Source organism: Cynocephalus volans, chromosome 11 (assembly GCF_027409185.1).
Source record: "Cynocephalus volans isolate mCynVol1 chromosome 11, mCynVol1.pri, whole genome shotgun sequence".
Taxonomy (NCBI): domain Eukaryota; kingdom Metazoa; phylum Chordata; class Mammalia; order Dermoptera; family Cynocephalidae; genus Cynocephalus; species Cynocephalus volans.
In genome coordinates this window covers 10,443,148-10,465,994 of record NC_084470.1, presented here as the reverse complement: position 1 = coordinate 10,465,994, position 22,847 = coordinate 10,443,148, and the positions used below count along the sequence as shown (strand labels likewise).

The window sequence follows — 22,847 nt, the reverse complement described above, 5'->3', positions numbered from 1 at the left end:
TTGCATTTCTGGGATGAATCCCACTTGAGCATAGTGTCTAATTTTTAAAATATGTTGCTGTATTCTGATTGCTAATATTTTGTTAAGCATTTTAGCATCTAGGTTCATCAAAGATATTGGCCTATAATTTTCTTTTCTTGTTGTGTCTTTATCTGGTTTTGGCATCAGAGCTATGTTGGCCTCATATAATGAGTTTGGGAGAGCAGCGTCTGTTTCAATTGTTTAGAATAGTTTGAGGAGATTTGGTATTAACTCCTCTTTAAAAGTTTGACAGAATTCAGCTGTAAAACCATCTGGACTCGGACTTTATTTTGTTGAAAGATTGCTGATTACCACTTCAATCTCCTTGCTTGCTATTGGTCTGTTCAGGTTTTCTCTATCTCTTCTTGGTTCAGTCTTGGTAGTTTATATGTGTCTAGAACCTTATCCATATCTTCTGGATTTTCATATTTGTTGTCATACAGTTGTTTATAATAGTCTCTAATGATTCTTTGTATTTCTGTGGTATCAGTTGTAATGTCTCCCTTTTCATTTCTGATTTTTGTCATTTGGGTCTTCTTGCTTCTTTTTGTTAGTCTAGCTTACGGTTTGTCTATTTTATTTATCTTCTCAAAAAACCAACTTTTTTTGTTGATCTTTTCTATTGTTTTTGGGGTCTCTATTTCATTTAGTTCTGCTCTGATCTTATTTCTTTCTTTCCATCTACTACCTTTAGGTTTGGATTATTGTTGTTTTTCAAGCTCTTTGAGGTGTAGTGTTAGGTTGTTTATTTGAAATTTTTCCATTCTTTCGATATAAGCATTTATTGCAATAATTTGCCTCTAAGTACTGCTTTTGCAGTATCCCACAGGTTTTGGTATGATGTATCTTTATTTTCATTAGTTTCTAGAAATTTTTTGATTTCCTGTTTAATTTCTTCTTGGACCCATAGGTCATTATATTATTATTTAGTTTCCATGTATTTGTATAGCTTCCAGCGATTTGCTTATTGTTTATCTCCAGTTTTAGTCCATTGTGGTCTGAAAAGATACTTGGAATGATTTCAATTTTTTTTTAATTTGCTGAGACTAGATTTGTGACCTAATACGTGGTCTAGCCTGGAGAATGTACCATGAGCTGATGAGAAGAAAGTGTATTCTTTAGCCATTGGGTGAAATGTTCTGTAGATATCTGCCAAGTCCAGTTGGTCGAGGGTGTAGACTAAATCCTGTGTCTCTTTATTGACTTGTTGTCTGGAAGACCTGTCCCATACTGAGAGAGGTGTTCAGATCATTCAATACTAAAGTATTAGGTCCTATTCATTTCTTTAGGTCTAAGAGTGTTTGCTTTATATATCTGGATGTTCCAGTATTGGGTGCATACATGTTTATGATTATTATGTCTTCTAGTTGGATAGATCCCTTTATCATTGTATAGTGGCCTTCTTTATGTTTTTTGGTTTAAAGTCTATTTTGTCTGATATAAGAATAGCTACTCCTGCTCGTTTTTGGTTTCCATTTGTATGGTATATCTTTTTCCATCCCTTCACTTTTAGTCTATATGTGTCTCTACAGGTGAGGTGGGTCTCTTGAAGAAAGCATATTCTAGCTTTTTAATCCAGTCAATCAGTCTGTGTGTGGGGAAAACAGGATAATTTAGTCAGGCTCCCTTGGCTCATGGGGGCCAAGCAGCACATTTCTTGTAAAAAAGTTGTGTGGGTGGAGTTAGTGCACATGTGCACCAATGTATCTTTTTAGTTTTGCTGCTATTGTGTGTTCTTGAGTTTGTGAAGCAGAAGCTGGCTGGCAGAGCTCACATCTAAAAATAGAGCATGTTTATTCTGCTGGCAGCTGCTCAGGTTTTCTTTGTACTTTGCCGGTAGCAGTTGAGTTTCTGAATTTCTCCTTTGGACTGTTTAACTCTTAGACATGTGTGTGCTGCATAAAGACTATTCCTTCTTCAACCAAGGCTCCAAGGGCCTTTTTGCCAGTTACCTAGCTCATAGACCTGCATGTGAAGAGTTTGTGAACAGGCTTGAGGGGTCTGTGAGCTCCAGACCCAGCCCTAGCTCTACAATTGGCATAGTTGGCAGGATTCTGAGCAGGTATAGGAGCCAAGAAGCCCTTGGAGAAAGGAAACGTGGCTACTTTTGAACGTGTTGTGCCCCAAGGCCACTTTCCTGTTGACCGGGTTGGGGTTGCTGCTCACTGCACTGCAAGTCAGCACAGACGAGGCACTACAGTGGAAAACCCCTTGGGAGGGGGAGGAAATGTGGCTGTCCTTGACTGTGTGCTGCCCAGTGGCCACTTTTCTGCTGAGGAGAGCCTGGCTGCTGCTCACTCTGCTGCAAACTGATCAAGATCTGAAGAAGAAAGCAGGGTTGTTGGAAGCATGGATGAATGTCCTGGAGAATGACATGCAGTGACTGGCCACTCCAGCTTCTCACACCAGGGAAGATGACGAACCCAGTGGTGAGTTGGGGGAAACTGTGCGTCCCTAGGTACGACCTGTTGTGCATCAAAAAATGAAGCGCAAGCAGCCCATGGGACCAGGCAGGCAACCAGTGGGCAATCCACAGGTGACTCAATTTACCACCTATGTCCCATATACCCAGGCTGAATTAGTTGACTTGGGGAGACAGTTTTGGCAGAAACAGGGGGAGCCCCTGGCTGCTTGGCTGTTGTAGTTATGGGACGTAGGGGTGGACAGCGTGATATACTCTGGTGAGGAGATGGAGAAATTGGCCTCCATCACCATGCACCCGTCCCTGAGGCAGCGGCTACAGAATAGCCACAGACATGCACAAGGGCCAGGTAATCACTCCTTAATGGACTGGGTGAGTGCAGCTGCCTGAGCCACGTGTGCAAATGCTGGAGAACTGCCCAAGATTGTTAGGAAATGGCAAAAATATGTTGAGTTAGTTCAAATAATTTGAAAGCAGGGGATGCAGCAGTCCATGTTTAATGTGAACACTCATGCCCCAGATGATGAAAACTTTACAGGCAGCATGAGAGACATAGTGCTGCGAAATGCCCCGTCAATGTCCTCTGGGTCACTGATGGCCATACTGGCCCCATACATTGGTCATCCTATACATGAGGCAACGACCATGATAGCCAGCTTGGGTGAAGTAGAGGATAGGTGACAAGCAAAAGGGGTCTGGAAGGTAGTTAAGACCAAACCCCGGAGAAATACTCGGGATTTTATCCCAAAGGGACCAAGCAAGACTAGCCATAAGCAGATGTGGCTTGACTTGCTTGTAGCAGGGGTTGATAGCAAGAAAACTGACCAGCAGCCAAATGCAGTTCTGTTTGCCTTGTGGAAGCAATTGCACCCTGAACAGCATTTCACTAAAGGTCTGGAAACAAGTAGCCAGGTATGTTCAGTGGGTTTTAAAGATTTTTTGGTTGTTCCTAAGGAGGCAGATGAACTGTTCCATTTCAATTAAGGAGCAGGCCAAGGTGCTCATTTGGGAGGGCAGGCGAGGGCTGGAGTCCTCATGTTGAATTGGCAATGATGAAGCTGATGTGCTGGCTAAGGTAGGTGGCTGGAGAGAGCTCCAGCAGTGGATGTAGCTAGGTGGCTACATTGGAGAATGCAGCAATGCACCTGGCTGCAAGACTGGGTGGTCAATTGCTCACTGGGTGCCGCATAAACCCGAGAAAAAATGCCCCTGATGGGCAGATGTGCTCCTGATGAGCAGATGGGTGCCCCTGATGGGCAGATAACTCATGAGAGAGTGCCCCTGACACAGCGGGCGGTGGATCGTGTGGGACCACTGCCAAAGTCAGAGAGTTACTGGTCTTCTGTTTGTATGGCCAATTATGAGTTCCCCTATACTGCTACATGTAGGACCTATAGACCCCACAGTGTTAGCAGATAAAGTATGGTATCATAAACCTGGTAAGATACCTATTCCTGCAACCATCCTTTCTCAGGATGGCAAACTGGCATGTATCTTACCAGAGGGGTGAGAACTTCCCCTATTGGTACCAATAAACCTTCTGTCTTTTCACCCATAGTGTTCTGGCTGCAGGCACTACACCAGAGTTGACCGGGTACATACGTATGTTGGCGTGATCATCTACTGAATATGCACTGAACTTCACATCAGTATGACTACAAGATTCCCATGGAAAATCATACCAATGATGACTACTAACCGGACGTGTGTGACTAAAGGACAGAACTATAGGACAAGCCTTAAGGACAAGCCTTAAACCATATCAAACAGAAAATAGACTGTATAAATAAAAGGTTGTATAAATAAATAGGTTATATAAATAAAATTTATCCTCACTAAAGGAACATTGTAGAAGATTTTTAACATGTAGATTGTATGGCGAGGGACCTTGAAGGGGTGGATTGCGGGGAAAATAAGATAATTTAGTCAGGTTCCCTCAGCTCAGGTCTGGTTGGGGGCTGAGCGGCACATTTCTTGTAAAAAAGTTGTGTGGGTGGAGTTAGTGTGCATGTGCACCAATGTATCTTTTTAGTTTTGTTGCTATTGTGTGTTCTTGAGTTTGTGATGCAGAAGCTGGTCAGCAGAGCTCGTGTCTAAAAATAGAACATGTTTACTCTGCTGGCAGCTGCTCAGTTTTACTTTGGACTTTGCCAGTCGCAGTTGAGTTTCTGAATTTCTCCTTTGGACTGTTTAACTCTTAGATGTGTGTGTGCCGAATAAAGACTACTCCTTCTTTAACCAACGCTCCAAGGACCTTTTTGCTGGTTACCTACCTCATAGACCTGCGTGTGAAGGGTTTGTGAACGGGCTCAAGGGGTCTGTGTTATGTGTACAGTTCAATGAGTTTTGACAAACGCATACACATGTGTAACCTATAAAGATATAAAGCATTTCCATCACCCCAGAAAGGTCTCCCAGGTTCTTTCTCAATCAACCTTCACATCCCCAGAGGCAACTGCTTTTGGAGAGGACTTTTTCACATGCATAGTGTCTGCATTTCCTGAAGTCTGGTGTTACAAAGATAACACCCCTACAAAGAAGTTACATGATAAGAGGTTACATCCCCCACGGGTGTCCTAAAAATCAAATTAATGATGTAGGGATTGCTGCAACTCAGAAAATGGAAATATCTTCAGGACATCAGTGCATCCAAGTGACCCTCAGGAAAAGCCAAACAAGGCTGAAGCATCCTCCTGTCTCGTCCTTTACCTGGTCAGCTTCGGAATCCGAGGGGACCACCAGCACCACGTCACCTCTCTGTAAGGTAAGTTCATCAGAATTTGCTGCCTCAAAATCATGCAGTGTTTCCACCTGCAAAAGATTTTAAAAGATTTGATTAACTTTAGAAAGAAAAGAAGGAAACATAAAATCATGGATTATCAGCCAGATTATCAGCAGGCACTCTCAGAAACGTTCTCCAAGCTCAATAAAAAGATGAAGATACATATCACACCCCAAAGAAGAAGAGGCCTCTAAAAAGAGAAAGGAAATCCTATTCTCTGTTTACTTTATACTTGATTCTTTTGGCTGTTATGAGGCCACCTGCATGTATATTTAGTAATGCATGCCCTCTGCAATAGCTAACGGTACTGCATTAATTACAATTTAATTCATCCCATTATTAAAAGAAATTTGTATTTTATTATCACTGCTGCTATTGAACTAAAAATGAACTAAAAATGCGTAGCTGAAAGTTTCTCTACCCCAGCTTCTGTCAAATAATCAACAATTGGGAAAACCATCACTTGCATGTTATACACGAATTACTACTTAAATACACTCTGTCATCAATGTCTTTGTAAATAAACTTCCTCCCTCTCCTGTCCTACCCTTTATACCATGGCAACCTAGTCCTTTTCTTTCCCTTTTTAGAGAAAGACTTCTTTAAACTTGTATTATAGAAAATTAAAAAAACAAAAGCAGAAATAACATAATGAGCCCCATGCACCCGTCCCCCAGCTTCAATTACTACACAGTCATGGCCAGTTTCACTTCTCCATGTCCTTGTCTTCAACTCCACCCCTGAGATGAAACAGTCTGCTTTTAAGATGTGTATTCTGCACAGAGCTGGAAAGGACTATGTTATCTCAAAATTAATTCCTCTGATGAGAAAACTGATGCCCGGAGAGAGGGATTGAGCCACGAGCCTTGGGTCCCAGGACAGTTAGGGAGGAGCCAGGGGGCCCGGCAAGCCCTGGCCCTGCCTGGCACGTGGCGTCCCTGACTGCTTGCACTCCAACTAAAACACCACCCAGGACACAGTCCCAATGCACAGGCTTCATTTTTCCCTCCACATTAATTAATTCATAAAGCCATCATAGCCACCCTGTCCCCATGTGAGGCAGCAAAGTAGCAGTTACTTTGTGATGGACAGAGAGAATGGCTGCTGCTATCCAAGCCTGCCCCCATGAACACACTCAAACTTAACACTTTTAAAAAGAAAAACAGCTGAATTTTGAAATGTAAAATCAAATTGTAGGACTTAAAATTCCTCATCAGATTCTATTTGGGTGCATTACCTGCCTTTAACACTTGGCTTATACCAGTGCTTTTAGGAATTTACTCGGTTTTTTGGTCAGCACCCTTTAGTTTGTGAAGGCTCCAAGTAGCCTCTCAGAGCTTAAAAAAAAAAAAAAAAAACCCTTCCCATTTATTTTCTTTTTCTCTTCCTTTTCATAGAAACCCATTAATCTATTTAATTCATTTATTTTTGTCATATGTTGTCATACTGGCTGCCTGCTCGGTGTCATGCCCTGTAGGAGGTGCCAGCACCGCTTGAGTGATCACATTTCCAACCCTGAGAGGAGCAAGCCCAGTCCCAGAAGAGCTGGTGACCATGACCTGAAGGTCAGGTCTGAGCCAGGCTGAGCAGGCTCCAGGGCCCAGGGCCCAGAGCCATGTCCCATTCACCAGCCGGTGCAAACCACTTGTCCTGGGAGAAACTTCCCTTAATTATTCTCTGTGAAACTATGGCAAGGTGTTGCTGCAGTTCCTGCTGGTCCAGCAGCAGGGAAATCCTGCCATTTTCCAAGGTGATCTTGAGGAGAAGGGAAAGCAGTTCAGGCGAAGAATACATACACGAAGGAGAAGTAATCATTGGAAAACCAAAGGTATGAGCCAAAGGGACCCAAAGCAAAGAAAGGACACAGGCCACGGGATTAAAAGCACGAAAGCACCTTGTAGAGGAAGCCGGGGGGCACAGGCTGCGTGGCCTCCCCTGTGGGCACAGGTGGCTCGGTGGCCCCCGCGGGCTGAGGCTCCTCCGGCGGCTTCTGCTCCGAGGCCGGCGCCGGAGACTCGCTGGGTCCTGGGGCAGCCGCGTCCTCGGTGGCCTCCTGGGGCTCTGCACCTGTGCTGGTCTCGTGCTCTCCCTCCCCTTCGTTGTTGGAGGCAGGCTCTATGACGACACAGGGGATGACCTTGTCCTGGAGGGAAAGGGGTGGCACCGACTTGTGGTCCTCCAGGACCTGCCTGGGCTATGTCCTGCCTTGCACCTTGGGGCCTTCTTGTCGCACGGCCTCCCTCTGTCTCTCCTGGGGACTAAACCCTTAGTGGGACTCATTTCTGGATCCTTGAACAGTCAAGCAGTTTGGTAAGAGCAGGTTTGGGTGCGCAGTGGGAAGAGGGACAGGGGACAGTGGGGGAGGCCAAGTCTTGAGGGAGGGATCGGCTCTGGAAGGGAACGCACGAGGCACAGTCCCTTCTGGTCCCACTGCACACCTCCCGGGATCTTCCCCACAGTCCCACGGCCTCCCGAATGGCCCGCACCCCTCCTGGCTGGTACAGAGCCACCTGGTCCGGCTCGTGGTTGTCACTAGAGCACACACCACAGTCACTGCTAGAGGACTACAGTGCTCGCTGTCCCACCCAGGGCTCTACTGTCGGGGGCAGAACCAAAAGATCAGGACCTCTCTCTCAAGTGCTGTGCAAAGAGGAGCAAGGGTGCGCTGCACAGCACAGGGCGTCTGCAGACACGCACCGCTCGCCGGTCTCTTCTACGTTCCCACGGCTCTCAGTGGACACGAGCACGTCCATTCTTCAGTTCAGAGAAAACAATACCCTCTTGCCACAACATAACAACAATACAAAAACACTCCTGCACTGTGACGAAGAAATCTAAGGCAAGAAATGCAATATTCCTCTGAGTTAGTACTCCGAATGCCTCTGTCATCTGCTATTTTACTAGACGGGGTGAAAGGGACAATTCCATTTCAAGCTTTAAGTATCCTCAGAGAGGTTTCTGGAAATTGACTGTGAGTAAAATCATCAGAAAAAGAAAGCACACCAATAAGCCACTCCTAATGTTACCTTCCAGAATATGAAAGAAACAAACAGCGGGGTGCAGGTGCTTTGGTTCGAGGCCCCCCTAGAGAACCTGGGGTGTGTCGCTGTTGAAGGTGCTGCAAGCATGGAGAGCTGGGACGGTTGCAACTTCACTCCGTGCTTGACGGTCTGTGCAATGCAGCAACAGGCTCTTTGTAAAAGCAGCCTGGTGGTGCACTCGGGCACTCCAGTAATAACCCCACCTCAAACCAGCAGCGACAGTGACGGCATTTCACTACTGACACTGACTTCTCACCAGGTGTCTGGCACTGGGCTCAGCACTTTACGGGCATCTTCCCACTTGATCTTACAACGGCCTTTCTTTTTACCCCCTCCATTCTCATCCTTTTCCTCGTCTGTGCTTCATCCCTTCCTCCATCCCTTTGTTCCATAGTTTTCTTTTCCCCTTTCTTTGCCGTAGGTCCAGTTGGCCTCAGGCACCGGGGGCCTGCATGGAACCTCGCAGTGCTGACATTGAGAGGGACAGGACCACTCTTGCTGAGAAGCTTTTTTTTTTTTTTTTTGGTGGAGTGGGAGTCACGAAATAGCTACAAATCTATTCCATATCCAAAGAGTCATCACCACTAACCAACAGACAGAGCAGTCTAGCCAGTGCTGTCTCCCCAGCAGGTCTCTTCACTAGGACACTTACCTGGGGCCCTGCTGCTTCCATCTCTTCTGGTTGAGGTCTGTCACCATCTGCAGCCTCGCTGGTTTCAGCGTCAGTTCTGGCCTCCTCTAAGCTTCCTCCTCCCCCAGCAGGGAGCGCGGCCTCATCTGCCTCTGCTTCCTCCACCGGGCCGTCCTCGGCCACAGACACCATGGCTCCAACAGCTACATCCGCATCAGTTCCAGGTACGATCTACAAGGCAGAAACCAAACAGGTCATGTCTATCTCCATAGGCCTCAGCTAAGCATCAAACTCAGCCCATGCACTTCTGTCCCCTCTGCCGAGGCTCATCAGATTTTGGAGCTTGCTTTGTGACGTACTGAATCCCAGGATTCAGGTACAGCAGAGTCTGCCCTCTGTTCATCAAAACTCTGACTTCTCTTCTTCCTGAATACCCAGCAATTCTACATTCCTCAGCTTCCTGTGCAGCCAGGTGCAGCAAATGAAATTTGAATGCAAGTGACAAATGCTATTCTGAGACAGGGCCTTTAAGGTGTGGATGGTCTGTAACAAACAAGGTCTTCAGGGACATCTGAGCCACAAGACGGTAGGAGCTTGGACCCAATTCCTGGGTCATAGAAGAAAGCCACATAAGAAAAACATCCTTATCACACAAAGTCAGAATTTAGAAAACTTACATTTCAGTATAAATTTTCAAATCTTCATGGGGAAGCTAAATCACTTTCACAGGGGGAAAATAATTAAGGGAGCATTCTTAATGAGAAGTCTTAAGAATGAAGAGAAAATAATTTTTGGTGTCAAGTATGCATTATAACACTCCAAATATCTGTAGAGTTATGTGTTGGCTAGCAAAATGCCAAAATCAGATTTTGACATTTACTGGAAGGAGCAAAATACAGAAAAAATGAGAATTTTGTTTCTAAGATTGGAACTCAGTCAAAAGAAGAGTTTTAAGTAGTACTTAAAACTTGTAATAATGAAATAACAAGACTGCAATCAGAAGTCTTAGTTTTGAACAAATTGGTTTGGAGTCCAGCTCTTTTACAAGACTCCAACACCGTCAGCTTGGCAGACCTGATCTGAGAGGTTCAAATCAGAGAAACTGAGGAAGAAGAATATTATCTTGATCTTACATAATATAAACAGGATGCATATTTCAAAACTTGGTCTCCCTGTCCGATGTGATCAGCATTAGCCATTCCTTTTCCTTACCGAGTCAGCTCCACCCCGTTCATCCTATTAAGTTAGGAAAGCCCTGATGAGGCAGGTGTCCACCCTCAAGGTCAGAATACTGAAAGGGCGACGAGAGCGCCCCCCAGTGGGCAAAGGAAATGGAGACAGAGAACCTGAGCCACACACCTGCTCACAACAAGGCGTTTTCACATCTTTCTTCTGTCTCAAAGTTAAAGGTAATAGGTTAACTGAAAATTACCTGTTACAGAATGCATTTTCCTGCAACGTAATAATTTGGGGATGGGAAAAATGTTAACAACTATACTATTCATTACATGTCCAAGCATCACTCATATTCTTAGAAATTACTTCCCTCTCTCACAGAGTCTCCTAATTTCAGAATCTGGCTCTCCATGCAAAGTGTGTCACCAGCATTAATTTCTATTTTTCTACCCTGTCATTAAGTATATGGGTTCAGAAAAGTAATCCTTTTACATGAATTGTAAGAGACACTTACATAAAGTGAATTATAAATGTTGATAATTATTGAAGTGGGGTTACACGTACATGGCGATTTATATTTTGGTGAATGACTGAAAATCCTCATAATAAAAAGTTTATTTAAAAATTTAAGAGAATCGTATCCCTTGTTGTATTAGTCCGTTTTGTGTTGCTATAACAAAATACCTGAAACTGGGTGATTTATAAAGGGAAATGACATTTATTGCTTGCAGTTTCTGAGGCTGGGAAGTCCAAAGTCCATCTGGTGGTGGTGACAGTGACCCAGGGGTCTCACATTGCAAGACTGTGGAAGCAGAGAGAGCAGAGAGAGAGAAGACAGACTCTCCTCTTCTTTTAAAGCCCTCAGAACTATGCCCCTGAACACCATTTTAGTCCATTCACTACTGCATGGTCCTACAATCCAATCACCTCTTCAAGGCTCCACCTTTCAATCACCATAATAGGATTTCCGTCCCTCTTAACAGTCACAGTGGGGGCTAAGTTTCTAATACATTAAACTTGGGGGATATAATTCAAGCTTCAATGAGTTTGAGGGGACATAATTCAATCCACTGCCCTTGTTTTAAGTAAACACTGACCTTTTTATGGATGTTATTGTTACTGTTGTCAAGAGAGTTACAATCAGAACATAAATTAGGAGGGCATCATAAGCCAAAGAAAACAATGAACTCCTAGATTTGCTTTGGAGAAATCAACAAGACTTCTCCAGGATATTAAGCACACAGCAAAGTTTCCTCCCCCTTGGAAACCACACATAAAGACAATGTGAATACAATGGACTTATGGGCTCAAAGGTGGAGGGCAAATTGTGTGGTCATAACTTGAAGTCATTTATGCTTTCCATCTGTCTGGAAAATCACACGTATGAACATCCCACTGGTTCCAACAGCCTTGAACCAGATGGACTCTGTACGTGCACACAGTATAGACAAACAGAGCAGTATATACCACCACCCAAACATGGACACGTACATAATCCTATAGATCAAAATACAGACATTATATTATTTCATAGACTACTCCCCTAGTATACATAAGTCCTTCTATACATGTATGTCTCAAACACATACTCTTAGTATCTGGATTTTACCGTCAACTGAATTGATATTACATCTCTGGAAAGGATACATTTCTGTGATGTATGGATGGTGTTGTCAAAGGTAACATTTTTAACTCGTTCCATACAAACATAAAACTAATCATCACCCCATAATTTATCTCTAGCTCTCCGCGTATCTTTCAATTTGGTTATGTCAGATTTTACTAACCCAAGATGTACACGTTGTCACCTTTCCTTTGCTCAATAATTTGAACAGGCAGTGTTGCCTGGATACACCTTAGACCTTACAGCACCGCTGCTGTGACAGCAGCCACCAGCAGGGGGAGGCCACAGGCCCTGTCCGACTGCACTTCGCTTGCCGGACGTCGCGGGAGCAAATACCCCAGGCTCAGCACCACAGCAATTCACCTCACCTCTGTCACAGAAAAACAAATGGAACACGCAGAAAATCGTTGACAAGAATGACGGCAAATAAAAATCACCACAATATGGACACTGACCATGCCAGCAAAGGCGGGGTGCTAAGGAAACTGGCACTCTGACGAGAGGAAAAGCCAAACAATTTGAATGACCTACTTGGAAAAGGGAAGAGAAATTAACACTCCTCCATTCTTTCCCGATTCCATTAGGAATGAATTCCCACTTCTCTAGCTGCTGCTTAATCAACACTGATTTTACAGAGCTTAAAAAACATGACATAAACAGACAAGGATGGTCCACGATCTGTATTTCCTCAAGTTAATCTGTTTCTGACGCTATCTGACAGGCAGTGGCGTTCCAATTCCCCTCCTACATCTGGAATCCGTTCCACATCTTCTGCTCTAACCAAAATATTTCCAATACTTATTCATTGGCTGCAATAATAAAACAACATAAAAATACAATGGAAAATAGGAACCCATTTGCTCTAAATGAAATAAAGAGTAAAAAGACTTTCAATGATAACGTTATCCTTTTTTTATAATTATTTTATTCATTCCAATTTGTTAGCTGTTTGTAAATCTAGAAAAGAAAAACATTTTCTATGCTCTGCTTGCTACAGTAGATCCTGCACCCACTAGGAAAAACCACGATGACAAATGACTGCTGTTTGCTATTTAAAAAATGTTATCCAGGAAAACCAGAGGACTGAAAGTGCTGAAAATAATTCAAGCCTTTGATATTCAATGTTACCAAATTTTTGTCTTCACTCCAAATGTTAACAGAAACACCATTATCCTATCTTTTGCCAAAACTGTGGTATCTGCTGGCCAAACATATTTACTGTGGATAACATCTAATGCAGAGAGAGACTAGAAATGTCTTCCCCGGCCTGGGGCACACATCGTTTACTGTGTGCAGGTTGTCAAGGCACGTGCACCTGGCTGTGCTAACCTGCGCCTGACTGTCCTAACCTGCGCATTCGTCACTCAGGAATCGCAAGGACCAGCCTGAGCTCTTCCTGGAGAAGGCCAGCCATGGTCTCCCTTTACCACACCATGTGCACCTCCCTGCTTTCCTGTCTTCTGCCTCAACCACCTCCTGGGCAGGAGCAGTGTGATTATGGCATTCGTGTCAGGGTCCTTTACACACCAGGAACTGCATTAGGAAAATTGTGTGAGTGTGGAATGACATGAACGCAGTGCAGCAACAGCCTACGCAGCAGTCCTGCAAAGTGGGGACACCACTGGGTGACAGAAACCAGCCAGTCCCTCTAGGAGACAGTGCCATGAAAGGAGGTTCACAAGGACTGAGACCCCAAACATGTAAGAGCAGTGACAGGCTGCAGGAGAACGTCAACTCTCTGCGGTTTACATCATCTATTTAGTTAGTTTATTGAGTCATTGTTAGTTTTCTTGGTGATATGAGCTTGTTCAATGCCTGCAAAGCAGCTTGCTCATCACGCAGCTGGTCTGGATGAGAACTGAAGAGAGTTTGGTTCTCCTCTTACCCAGTAGGAAAATCCCTACTTGTTTACAGGGTAGGCTATTTTAGCGGAGGATAGGTATTTTTCTGATCAAGAAAATCAATACCATGGATTTAAAACTAATAAAACAAATAAATTATAGTACCATTCTAACATATGTATTTTTATATTTATTTGCTAATCATACAGGGGCTTTGTTTATTTACATTACAGAATGTGAATCATGTGTCTTAGAAAAATTATACCTATTGCTATATAATACTTTATTGCTTTTTCTATTTAACAATTTAACAGTTCTCTCATCATTGGACACTAGCTGGCTTCCACTTTGCAAATGTGATAAATAATACTGTGAGAAAGATCTTTGGTTTGTAACCAAACCAAGTAACTAAAACACATATAAATTACTTAAATACTAAGCACTGCTCTCTATTTACGATGTCTCCACTGAGGCTGTTTTTTGGGTATCTGCCCAACGTTTCATTAGGAAAAATTTCAAACAGATCCCAACAGAAAGAATCACGCGGTGAACCCCCAAGGTGCCCACACCCAGGATCTTCAGCTGACATGCAGCTGCATTCACGTCATGGCTCTTCCCACCTGTCTGCATGCATGTGATTCACCTCCAGTCCGTCACAGTGTGTCTTCATAAAAAGTTTCCCAGGAATTTCGTGGGGATTCTATAATCCTTATGTATTTGATGATGTTCTTCTGCTGCTCTCTCATCCATGACCAGCTACTGACTTGGGGTGAATTTACTCCCACAGGCTTTCTTGCGTTTGAAACCTGGGCGCTGTTCTAACAGCCTCTGACCTTTAGTACTGAGAAGGGTGGGTCTGAGGCCAGCCCAGTCCCGCTTCTTCAGTAGTGCTTTTTTCTTTCCAATCTAGATGTTTGCAGAACTTTTTCTTAACTTCGAATTGAAAAATTTTAATTGGCAAAGGGGCAAGAAAACTGCATCATGTAACGATAAAGTAAAAACAAAAAAAAAATTAAGAATACATTTAGATGCTGGTCTTCCATTAATTCTGCCTTTTGCTGGTGATTTCTCGTGGTCTCCGTGCAGGAATTCCTCCCACGAGGAAAACGTCGCTTCGGCACGTCTTCTTCCACTGCACGAGCTGCTGCTGCTGCTCCGACATTCCGTGCAGGATCAGTAGTGATCCAGAGTTGCATTTTCACTCTTAGGCCCCAGATCTACCACCTTTGCATTTGCTTTTCCTCTGTGTGTTGGGAGCCCGCCCCCAGGGTGTTTTTGTGTCACTCCCTCAGTTCTCCCGCTGTCACTTCGGTCTCTGCCGCTTACGCACGTGGTAACTCCATCATTCCGTGTCCTCCCCTGAAGGTTGTGGCCTGCCCCTCGAGTGGCCCTCCTGTCACTCCACTGCAGCTGCCGTCTCTTTTCACCTTCACCATTTGTTTCACATGCTGAGGCCACCCTGAGTTTTACTAACAAGAGGAAGACAGTTTTCAAATTTTGTCTTCGTGCTTCAGGTAAATTTTTTTTCATGTTTGTTCTCTGAAGAAAATTTTAGTTCTGTCTAGTATTCAATCCTTTCCTTCTTTTGTGTTGCTCTATAGGTCCTATGCTATTTAAAAAATGTACTTGTTTGTTTAGGTGAAGTCTCTCCAGCTCTGATGTTTCCGGTAGACGTGGAAACATTTTCTTGGTTCCATTTTATTCAATGCTATGGATTAAATGTGTTCGCCAAAGATTCATGTATTAGAAATTTCATCCCCACTGTGACAGTGTTAAGAGGGTGAGAAATCCTGTTATGGTAATTGAAAGCCGGGACTTACAGAGGTGATTAGACTGTGATGACTGTGCCCTCATGAATGGATTAGTCCGTTCATGGAGCACTGGGTGTGGTTCTGATGAATTTAAAAGGAGAGCAAATGAGGAGGTTAGCTCTCTCTTGCTAAAGCCATTCTCCGTGTGACATCTGCATCATTGTGAAGAGTCACCACTCACCGACAAGGCCCTCACCAAATATGTTCCCTGGACTTTGGACTTCCCAGCCTCCAAAACTGTAAGAAATCGATTCTATATCTTTATACATCACCCAGTTTCAGGTGTTGTTATATGCAACAGAAATGGACTAATACACTCACCATCTGGGGCCACTTAGATGTCCTTTTCAGAACAGGGACTGGGGAGGGATTTATCAAGCCTTTACATACAACCATGTGTTCTGAATCCCCCAAATATGTGTTCAAGGATGTACCAGTGTGAGAGAAGCAGCAAGTGGGCTGGATGCGTCGGAAAGGTCCCCCGTCCATACTCACAGGGGTCTAGACACCACATGCTTCCTGTCTAGGGTGGGGTGGATGAAACTCTCACATGTTTTTCTATGCCAGGCTCAGCTGTTAGGCTTCATGGAGCCGGTCATGCTTTGGTTTATGGAACATTCTCCTGGGTTTGGCTAACATTTCCAGGATGCAGTACTACTGGAACTTGGACTTGAGTTCTAGTTCCCAATCTTCCTCTGATTAGGTGTGCAGCTGGAGTAAGCTCCTTTGGGCCTGGCTTTCAACTCACAGGGAAAAGTAACCAAGGGAGATAAATGCATTTTGACTTGTCTGAAGATCCTGACATTTTATGAATATACAGGATTTTCTTCAGGATGTTTTAAAGAAAAGCCCAGGAGGCAGCCGGAGTCTACAGAACATCATCCTTATACAAAGACACTGGCTTTTACATCTCTTTGCATGGACTATATTTAAACACTTCAGGTCATAAATTTCCTTCAGCATGACTGTTGGGGCGAGTGCTCTCATGGAACACTGGACCCTCGATGGTGTTCCTTTCAAAGGTGGCACCTGGTATTGCAAACTTCACATGACACATCTGTGCACTTCCTTTCTAATGAAGGAATTCAGTGAGGTTTCCCCTCCAACTTTCATTTCAATCACCTTTCTCAATCTCCTCTCCCACTATTGCCTGCAGCCTGTCATAAACCCTCCGCAGAGGGTCCCAGTGCAGCTTAACTGCTGGCAGCCAAGTTGCCACGACAACATCTGTTAGAATCGTTCTATGACCTTCTTTAAAAATTAAGGTCTTCTGCAGAGATATCAAAGTTAACAAAGTTTTTGTTAATTTGGACTTCAAGGTCATGGCACAATATCCAATAATGATATGTATCAGTATTTAAAGTCTGAATTAGTGATTTATCTGCATAGTAAATGGGAGAAGTGGATAGGAAAAGTAATGTTTGAAGCAAAGGTAAGTACCATGTATTGGTCTCTCTCAGAGATGGGGAGATGAGCAAGTACTAGTTTCCAGAGCAGCCACACTGGGCAGCTTCAGTGGGGGTTGCAAAGAGTTTGTTAGAGGCTGTTTATGGCAAACACCTTTGTGCACAGTAGGCATTTCACTCGGTGGCTCCATTATCTCGGAGTGGCACATAAAGCACCTGCCGCCACTGCCCATGCTGCCTTCCATAAGAGGGCCCAAGCTCGGCTGCCAGAAGGCAGAGGTGGGGCTGTCAGATATGCCCTGAGACCAGACAAGAGACGGTGATCTGCAAAGCACCGAATGTCCTCATGGTCTCCTGGCAAAACTCCCAACCCGGACCCTGCCACATGCCACATACATGACATGGGGCAATGGCCTGACCAGATGGCAGTGTGGGGCCTGGATCTTGAGGAGGAGTAGGAAGCTGACGGGTGCACTTGAAGGACCCAACTGCCAACCTTCTGATACACAGCCTCTGACTGGTCCATGGCAGTGATAAGTGAGACCCACTTCATGACGACCTGTCATCCCAACTGCCTTGCAATCAGAAGCTGGGAGAAAGCCATAAACGAGGGGTTTCTCTCTTCCATAAGGGATTTGGAAAGCCTTAATTTCTTAAAAAGCAATAAATTGTAGACTTTTCAAGAGCAGGAAGAGAACTTAGAGTTTATCAGGCACAACCCTCTTAAAGGAGAGATGAGAAAACTGGCACAGGAGGGTAAACCGATGTCCCCAAGGCCACTTCACCGGTTAGGTATGGAGCCAATTTTCCACACTCCCAGTTCAGGGGTCTTTCCAACACATTCCCTCTGACACTTGCGTGCAGCCAACGTTGGGGGTTAGGACACACGCAGCCTCTGAGAAGCTCAAGGTTGAGCCTGCATCCGAGTTTCTGCTTCATTGTGACCCTTCAGCCACAAACAAGGAACATCCATCCAATCTAAGCATTAGCTGTGGGAGGCCCTGGTGTCAGCATGAAGGGATTTTAGCCCAGCTGTGACCCTGATGGCTTTCGTTAGATATGATATGAAATTAGTCAATGAATATACTTTGTTATAAAAGTAAAAAGCTCTTTTTAAAAAACACAGCATCTGGAGCAGTCAGGAGATGGATATCTGTGGATTAAAACAACAGGATTTAAATTTTATACCATGACTTTCTGGGTGTGTGATCTGTCTCAGTTTCCTTAATCTGTAAAATGGGGTAAGGGATGCCTAAATAATGCTGTGGGATATATCATGGGACTGCTGTGAGAGAATGCATGTAAAATGCTAGCACTCAGTGGTACTTATTAGGACATGGCCCTGTGGACTGTGACTTCACTCTCTCGGTAATGTGTCACCCTGCCTCTCACTTCAGGCCACACACACAATCCTCACGGGAAGCACGTGAGCTGCCTGAGACTCAATGTTGGAACGGAGGCAGTTTGCCAAGGAAAAGGAAGGATCTCTGATCTCAAACCAGACAGTTCTTCCTGATTGTACTTCAGGTTCCGGCTCATGTCCAGGAAGGACTAATGAGGAGGGATCCACGCCAAGGGACTTTCTCTGCTGCAGGGTTGAGGGCATGGATGGAATAAGAGGAGGAAGTGGACACAGAGCGGTCACACGCTGGCCTGGGTGTTCAGTTCTGTATTTCCTTGGACTGAACACATCCCAGCATTGTCACCCATAGAGTGAGAGAACTGGGCCCACAGAACACACCTGTAAGGCTCCCCCAGGTCTCAGTTCTGACTTACGATGGTGCTGGGCTTGTGTTGTGTTGGGAGATTCACTGTCTAAGCACAGGTGTCTTCTAACATTTGAATGTCATACAGGCTTACACAGGCTACCCAGGTATGCTGATGGCCAGGAATGGTTTCAAAGGTGCTTATGAATTGAGCCCAATTTGCCTAGGAAGGGAGAATAAGGGTTTTCTAAGTCAATTACAACCAGAGTCCTGTTAAAGACAATGAGCTAAAGCACCAGACTTAGTACGTGACAAAGAGTATACACCAAGGCAGGCACAAACCACTATATAATCAAATATTGTATGATTCCAATTATGTGAAATATCTAGAATAGATGAATACATAGAACTAGAGAGCAGACTGGCAGGTCCCAGGGCTGGGGAGGGAGCGGCGGGTAGTCACTGCTGAATGGGTACTGCGTTTCAATTTGGGGTGATGAAAATGTTTTGGAACTAGGTAGAGGTGAGGTTGTATAACAATGTGAATGTCTAAATGCCACTGAGTTGTTCACTTTAAAGTGATTACTTTTATGTTACGTGAATTTCACCTGAATAAAAAAGTACATGCTGAAAAAGTAACTCTTCCAAATCACTAGGCTCCCGTCATCTAAAAACGGCTCCTCAATAGTGCAGAACATGAATCCTGGTGTTCATGTTCACACGGAATTATCCTAACACTCTGAACAAATCATTGCATTATAAAATTCTCACTTGGGCCTCTCTGAGAAGGGGCTTTGGAAAGTCAGAGCCCAGAAGGCAGGGAGGATGGGCTGTGTGTGCCACTGCTTAGCAGCCGGCAGGTGGTAAATGAAGACTTAATGTCTGCACATGTAAAGACAGCAATGGCCCCATATTCCAGTGACACCAACTGGCAAGCCCAGGGCATCCTGCTCTGTGAGGTGTGGGGGCTGACTCCCACCTTGGCACCTTCATTTTATTCTTGGCTAACTTCCCGTCTTCCCTATGGCATGGTGCAACAGTAGAGAGAAAGAAAGACCTAGACCCAGACACTTGCACACAGTGTGGACGGATCTGGAGGTCATCTGCCTTTTTCCTCCTCCCACAAGTGCCCTGCAGGAGGACCCAGCAGAGAGGGTCTCTGAACCCCCACATCTCCCTGGAAGTGCAGGTGGAGAAATGACCTATTCATGGACCCTGTAAGAAGGTCCCTAGGAGAGAGAGTCTTCTAAGAAAGGAGGACTCTGATGTGGCACAGCTTCTTCAGGGACCAAGAGGAAATCTGTGCTAATGGAGACCTGACAGAGGCTGAGTTCCTCACCATTTCTGGCATGAGGCAGAACTGAATACAGAGCCATCACCTTCTGCCTCTGCTGCCTTCTCCCCCCCAGGGCACGCATGTCACCTACCTCAGCTATGTGATTCTCACCAACTTCTTGTGATGACGATGGCAATAATGACATCATCAAACTATCCCTGACTGAGGCACCTCTCTGTGCCAGATGCAGAATGTCATGACCTGTATTATTTCTAATCCCTCACAGGAAACTTTTAAGGTAATTGTTATTAACGGCATTTTACAGTGGAGGCAACTGGGGTTGAGATGTCACAGAGCTACCATGGAGCACAGCAGAAAAACTGGCACTGCTTTTGATCACAGTAATTGGCTTGCTTTTCCTAAATATGAAATCCAAAGTGTCTGAATGGAAAAAAGGAAAAAAAAATGACCACATAAATATTCATATTTTAAGAGATCAAGCTGTTGACCCTTTCAGAACCCCTAGGCTACAGTGTCAATCAATCAATTAATCAATCAATCAATCAATCAGAAACTTCTGGGCACGTTTATACACCCTGCTCTGGACTGGGTGCCGTGGAACGGAGAGAAACAGCTGCTTGTTTGGCCTGAGAGCCTCTGCAAATGTAATTAGTTGCTAAAGGGAAGACAGTCAAACTCAGAAAATAACCATTTTTGTGATTTTTTTTTCTGAGAAAGGTAAAAAGGTACATCCATCTCCACCTCTCTCATTTAAAAAGTATATATAAATATACATATGTATACACACATATATGTATACAAACACACCTGCACACATATATGATTCTTGACAATTTAAAGCATGGTTTAGTATGAGAACTTAGACTTGGGAGACAATTCAACGTTAATGACAGGCAGGCAATAAACCAAGCTGCCTCGCTTCCTCTGTCAGTGTCTTCCTGTGACATACTGGGACAGCCCACTGAGAGGCACCATGGAAACCCCTGCTCTCGTGTTCCCTGCGCACAAGGAGAAAACTCAAATGCTGTCATCCATGCACATGACTGTTGCAGAAGGATGCCTGACCTCTGTGTAGCATCGGTCTCGACCACCAGGGTGTGGCAACTGCGGTGCAGGACTTGTGTCTATTTCTGCATCACTGTACCCCGGACCAAACAGAGCCTGATGCCTATAAGGATGCAATACACTGCCAAGCATCGTATTCAAGCAGACAGAAATATTTCCTGCGAGATGGAGCTGAGACACTATAGTCTGGCAATTCTGATACGTAAATATTTGTGGGTTTAAATTGATCTTGACAAGTCAACTTAAGTTTGGTGAAATTATAAAAAAACAAGACAGAGCGTGAGGAAAATGGAGTCAGGATAGTCAGGCCCCCCTCGCCTCATATCCAGCTGGGTATGATTCTGCACTTCCGTTGTAAACACGTTATACAGGAGTAGTGTACCTGTGCATGTGAGCCCACATACCCTTGGCTCATTGCCACTACTGTGTAATTTTGTTTTAAAAGACAACGGCTCTGAACCACCAACAACAGAGCTTACATAGGAATAAAGCATTTCTACCCTGCCAGAATCTTTTTTCAACTACCTGACTTGTGACCTGAACAGGATGGGGCAGAGGGATCTGGGATCCAGCCTGACAACTAGCATAGCTGGCAGGTAAGGGAGCCACTAGCCCCTCAGGAGGGGGAGGAAATGTGGCTACCCTCCAGTACATGGTACCTAGTGGCAGCTTTCCTGTTGACCAGGGTCTGGCTGCTGCTCACTGTACTATGAATCAACCCAGACAGGCACTCTATTAAGCAGCACAGCTTTGAGATTTGCAGCAGAAAGACGACATGTTGGAAGCCTGAGTACTTGTTCTGGAGGCTGAAGTACAGCAACAGGTCACTCTTGCTTTTGATATCAGGGACGATGATGAACCTGATGGTCAGTGGGGGAACCTGTACTTCTCTTGGCACAAACTGCTGTGCATCAGAAATTGAAGCACAAGCATCCTATGGAACTGCGCGGACAACCAGTAGGCAACCCACAAGTGACACAGTTTACTACTTATGTCCCCTATACTGAAGCTGAGTTGGTTGATTTGGGGAAACAGTTTTGCCAGGAACAGGGCAAACCTCTAGCTGTTTGGCTCCTATGGTTGTGGGACCTAGGGGTAGATAGCGTGATGTGCTCTGGTGATGAGATGGAAAAGTTAGCCTCTATCACCATGCACCCGTCCCTGCAGCGGTGGTTACAGAATAGGCACAGATACGCACAGGGACAGGGTAATGCCTCCTTGATGGAATGGGTGAATGCAGCCATTTGGACAATGTGGATGAATGCCAGAGAACTGCCCAAAACTGTGAGTAGGTGGCAAACATATGCCGAGCTGGTTTAAATAATTTGGGAGCTGGGGATGCGACAGTCCATGTTTAATGTGAACACCCGTGGACTGGACAATGAACATTTTACTGGAAGCATGAGAAATGTAGTGCTGCAAAATGCTCCATCAGCGTCCTTTGGGTTACTGATGGCCATACTGGCCCCATGTTAGTCATCCTATACATGAAGTAATGACCACGATGGCCAGTCTGGGTGAAACAGAGGGGAGGAGACAAGATGGTCCGAAAGGTGGTGAAGACTCAATCCCCCAAAAATGCTCAGTGTTGCCCCAAAGGGACCAAACAAGACCAGCCATATGCAGATGTGGTTTGACTTGCTTACTGCAGGGGTTGACAGAGGAAAAATCAACTAGCAACCAAATGCAGTCCTATTTGCCTTGTGGCAGCAACTGTGACCCGAACAGCGTTACACCAAACTTCCAAAAGAGGCAAATGAGAAAGTACACCCAGTGAATGTAAAAGATTTTATGGCTGCTCTGGAGAGGCAGATGGACTGTTCTCTTTTGGCTAGGGAGTAGGCCGATGTGCTCACCGTCTGGGGGCAGACAAGGACTGAAGGCCTCACGTTGAGCTGGCAATACATTGACCAGAGACAAATGTGCAGTGAGTGTTAGCGTTGGTGGGCACTGGCACAGGATATAGCCTGATGCACGGCAACCCAGATAAGTTTCTGGGGCCACCGTGAATGCTGATGACTATG

General features: G+C 44.8%; 1 protein-coding gene across 2 annotated transcripts in view; it reads right to left on the bottom strand.

The window, feature by feature from the left end:
• Positions 1–22,847, bottom strand: part of AMPH (amphiphysin) — a 238,688-nt gene that overhangs the window by 5,725 nt on the left and 210,116 nt on the right. For both annotated transcript variants that reach the window (XM_063113943.1, XM_063113944.1), the window contains 3 exons: positions 8,919–9,128; positions 7,120–7,368; positions 5,153–5,254 (listed from right to left, as the gene is read on the bottom strand). In XM_063113943.1, coding sequence (XP_062970013.1) covers positions 5,153–5,254; positions 7,120–7,368; positions 8,919–9,128 — 561 coding nt within the window. The remainder of the gene's footprint in view (positions 1–5,152; positions 5,255–7,119; positions 7,369–8,918; positions 9,129–22,847) is intronic.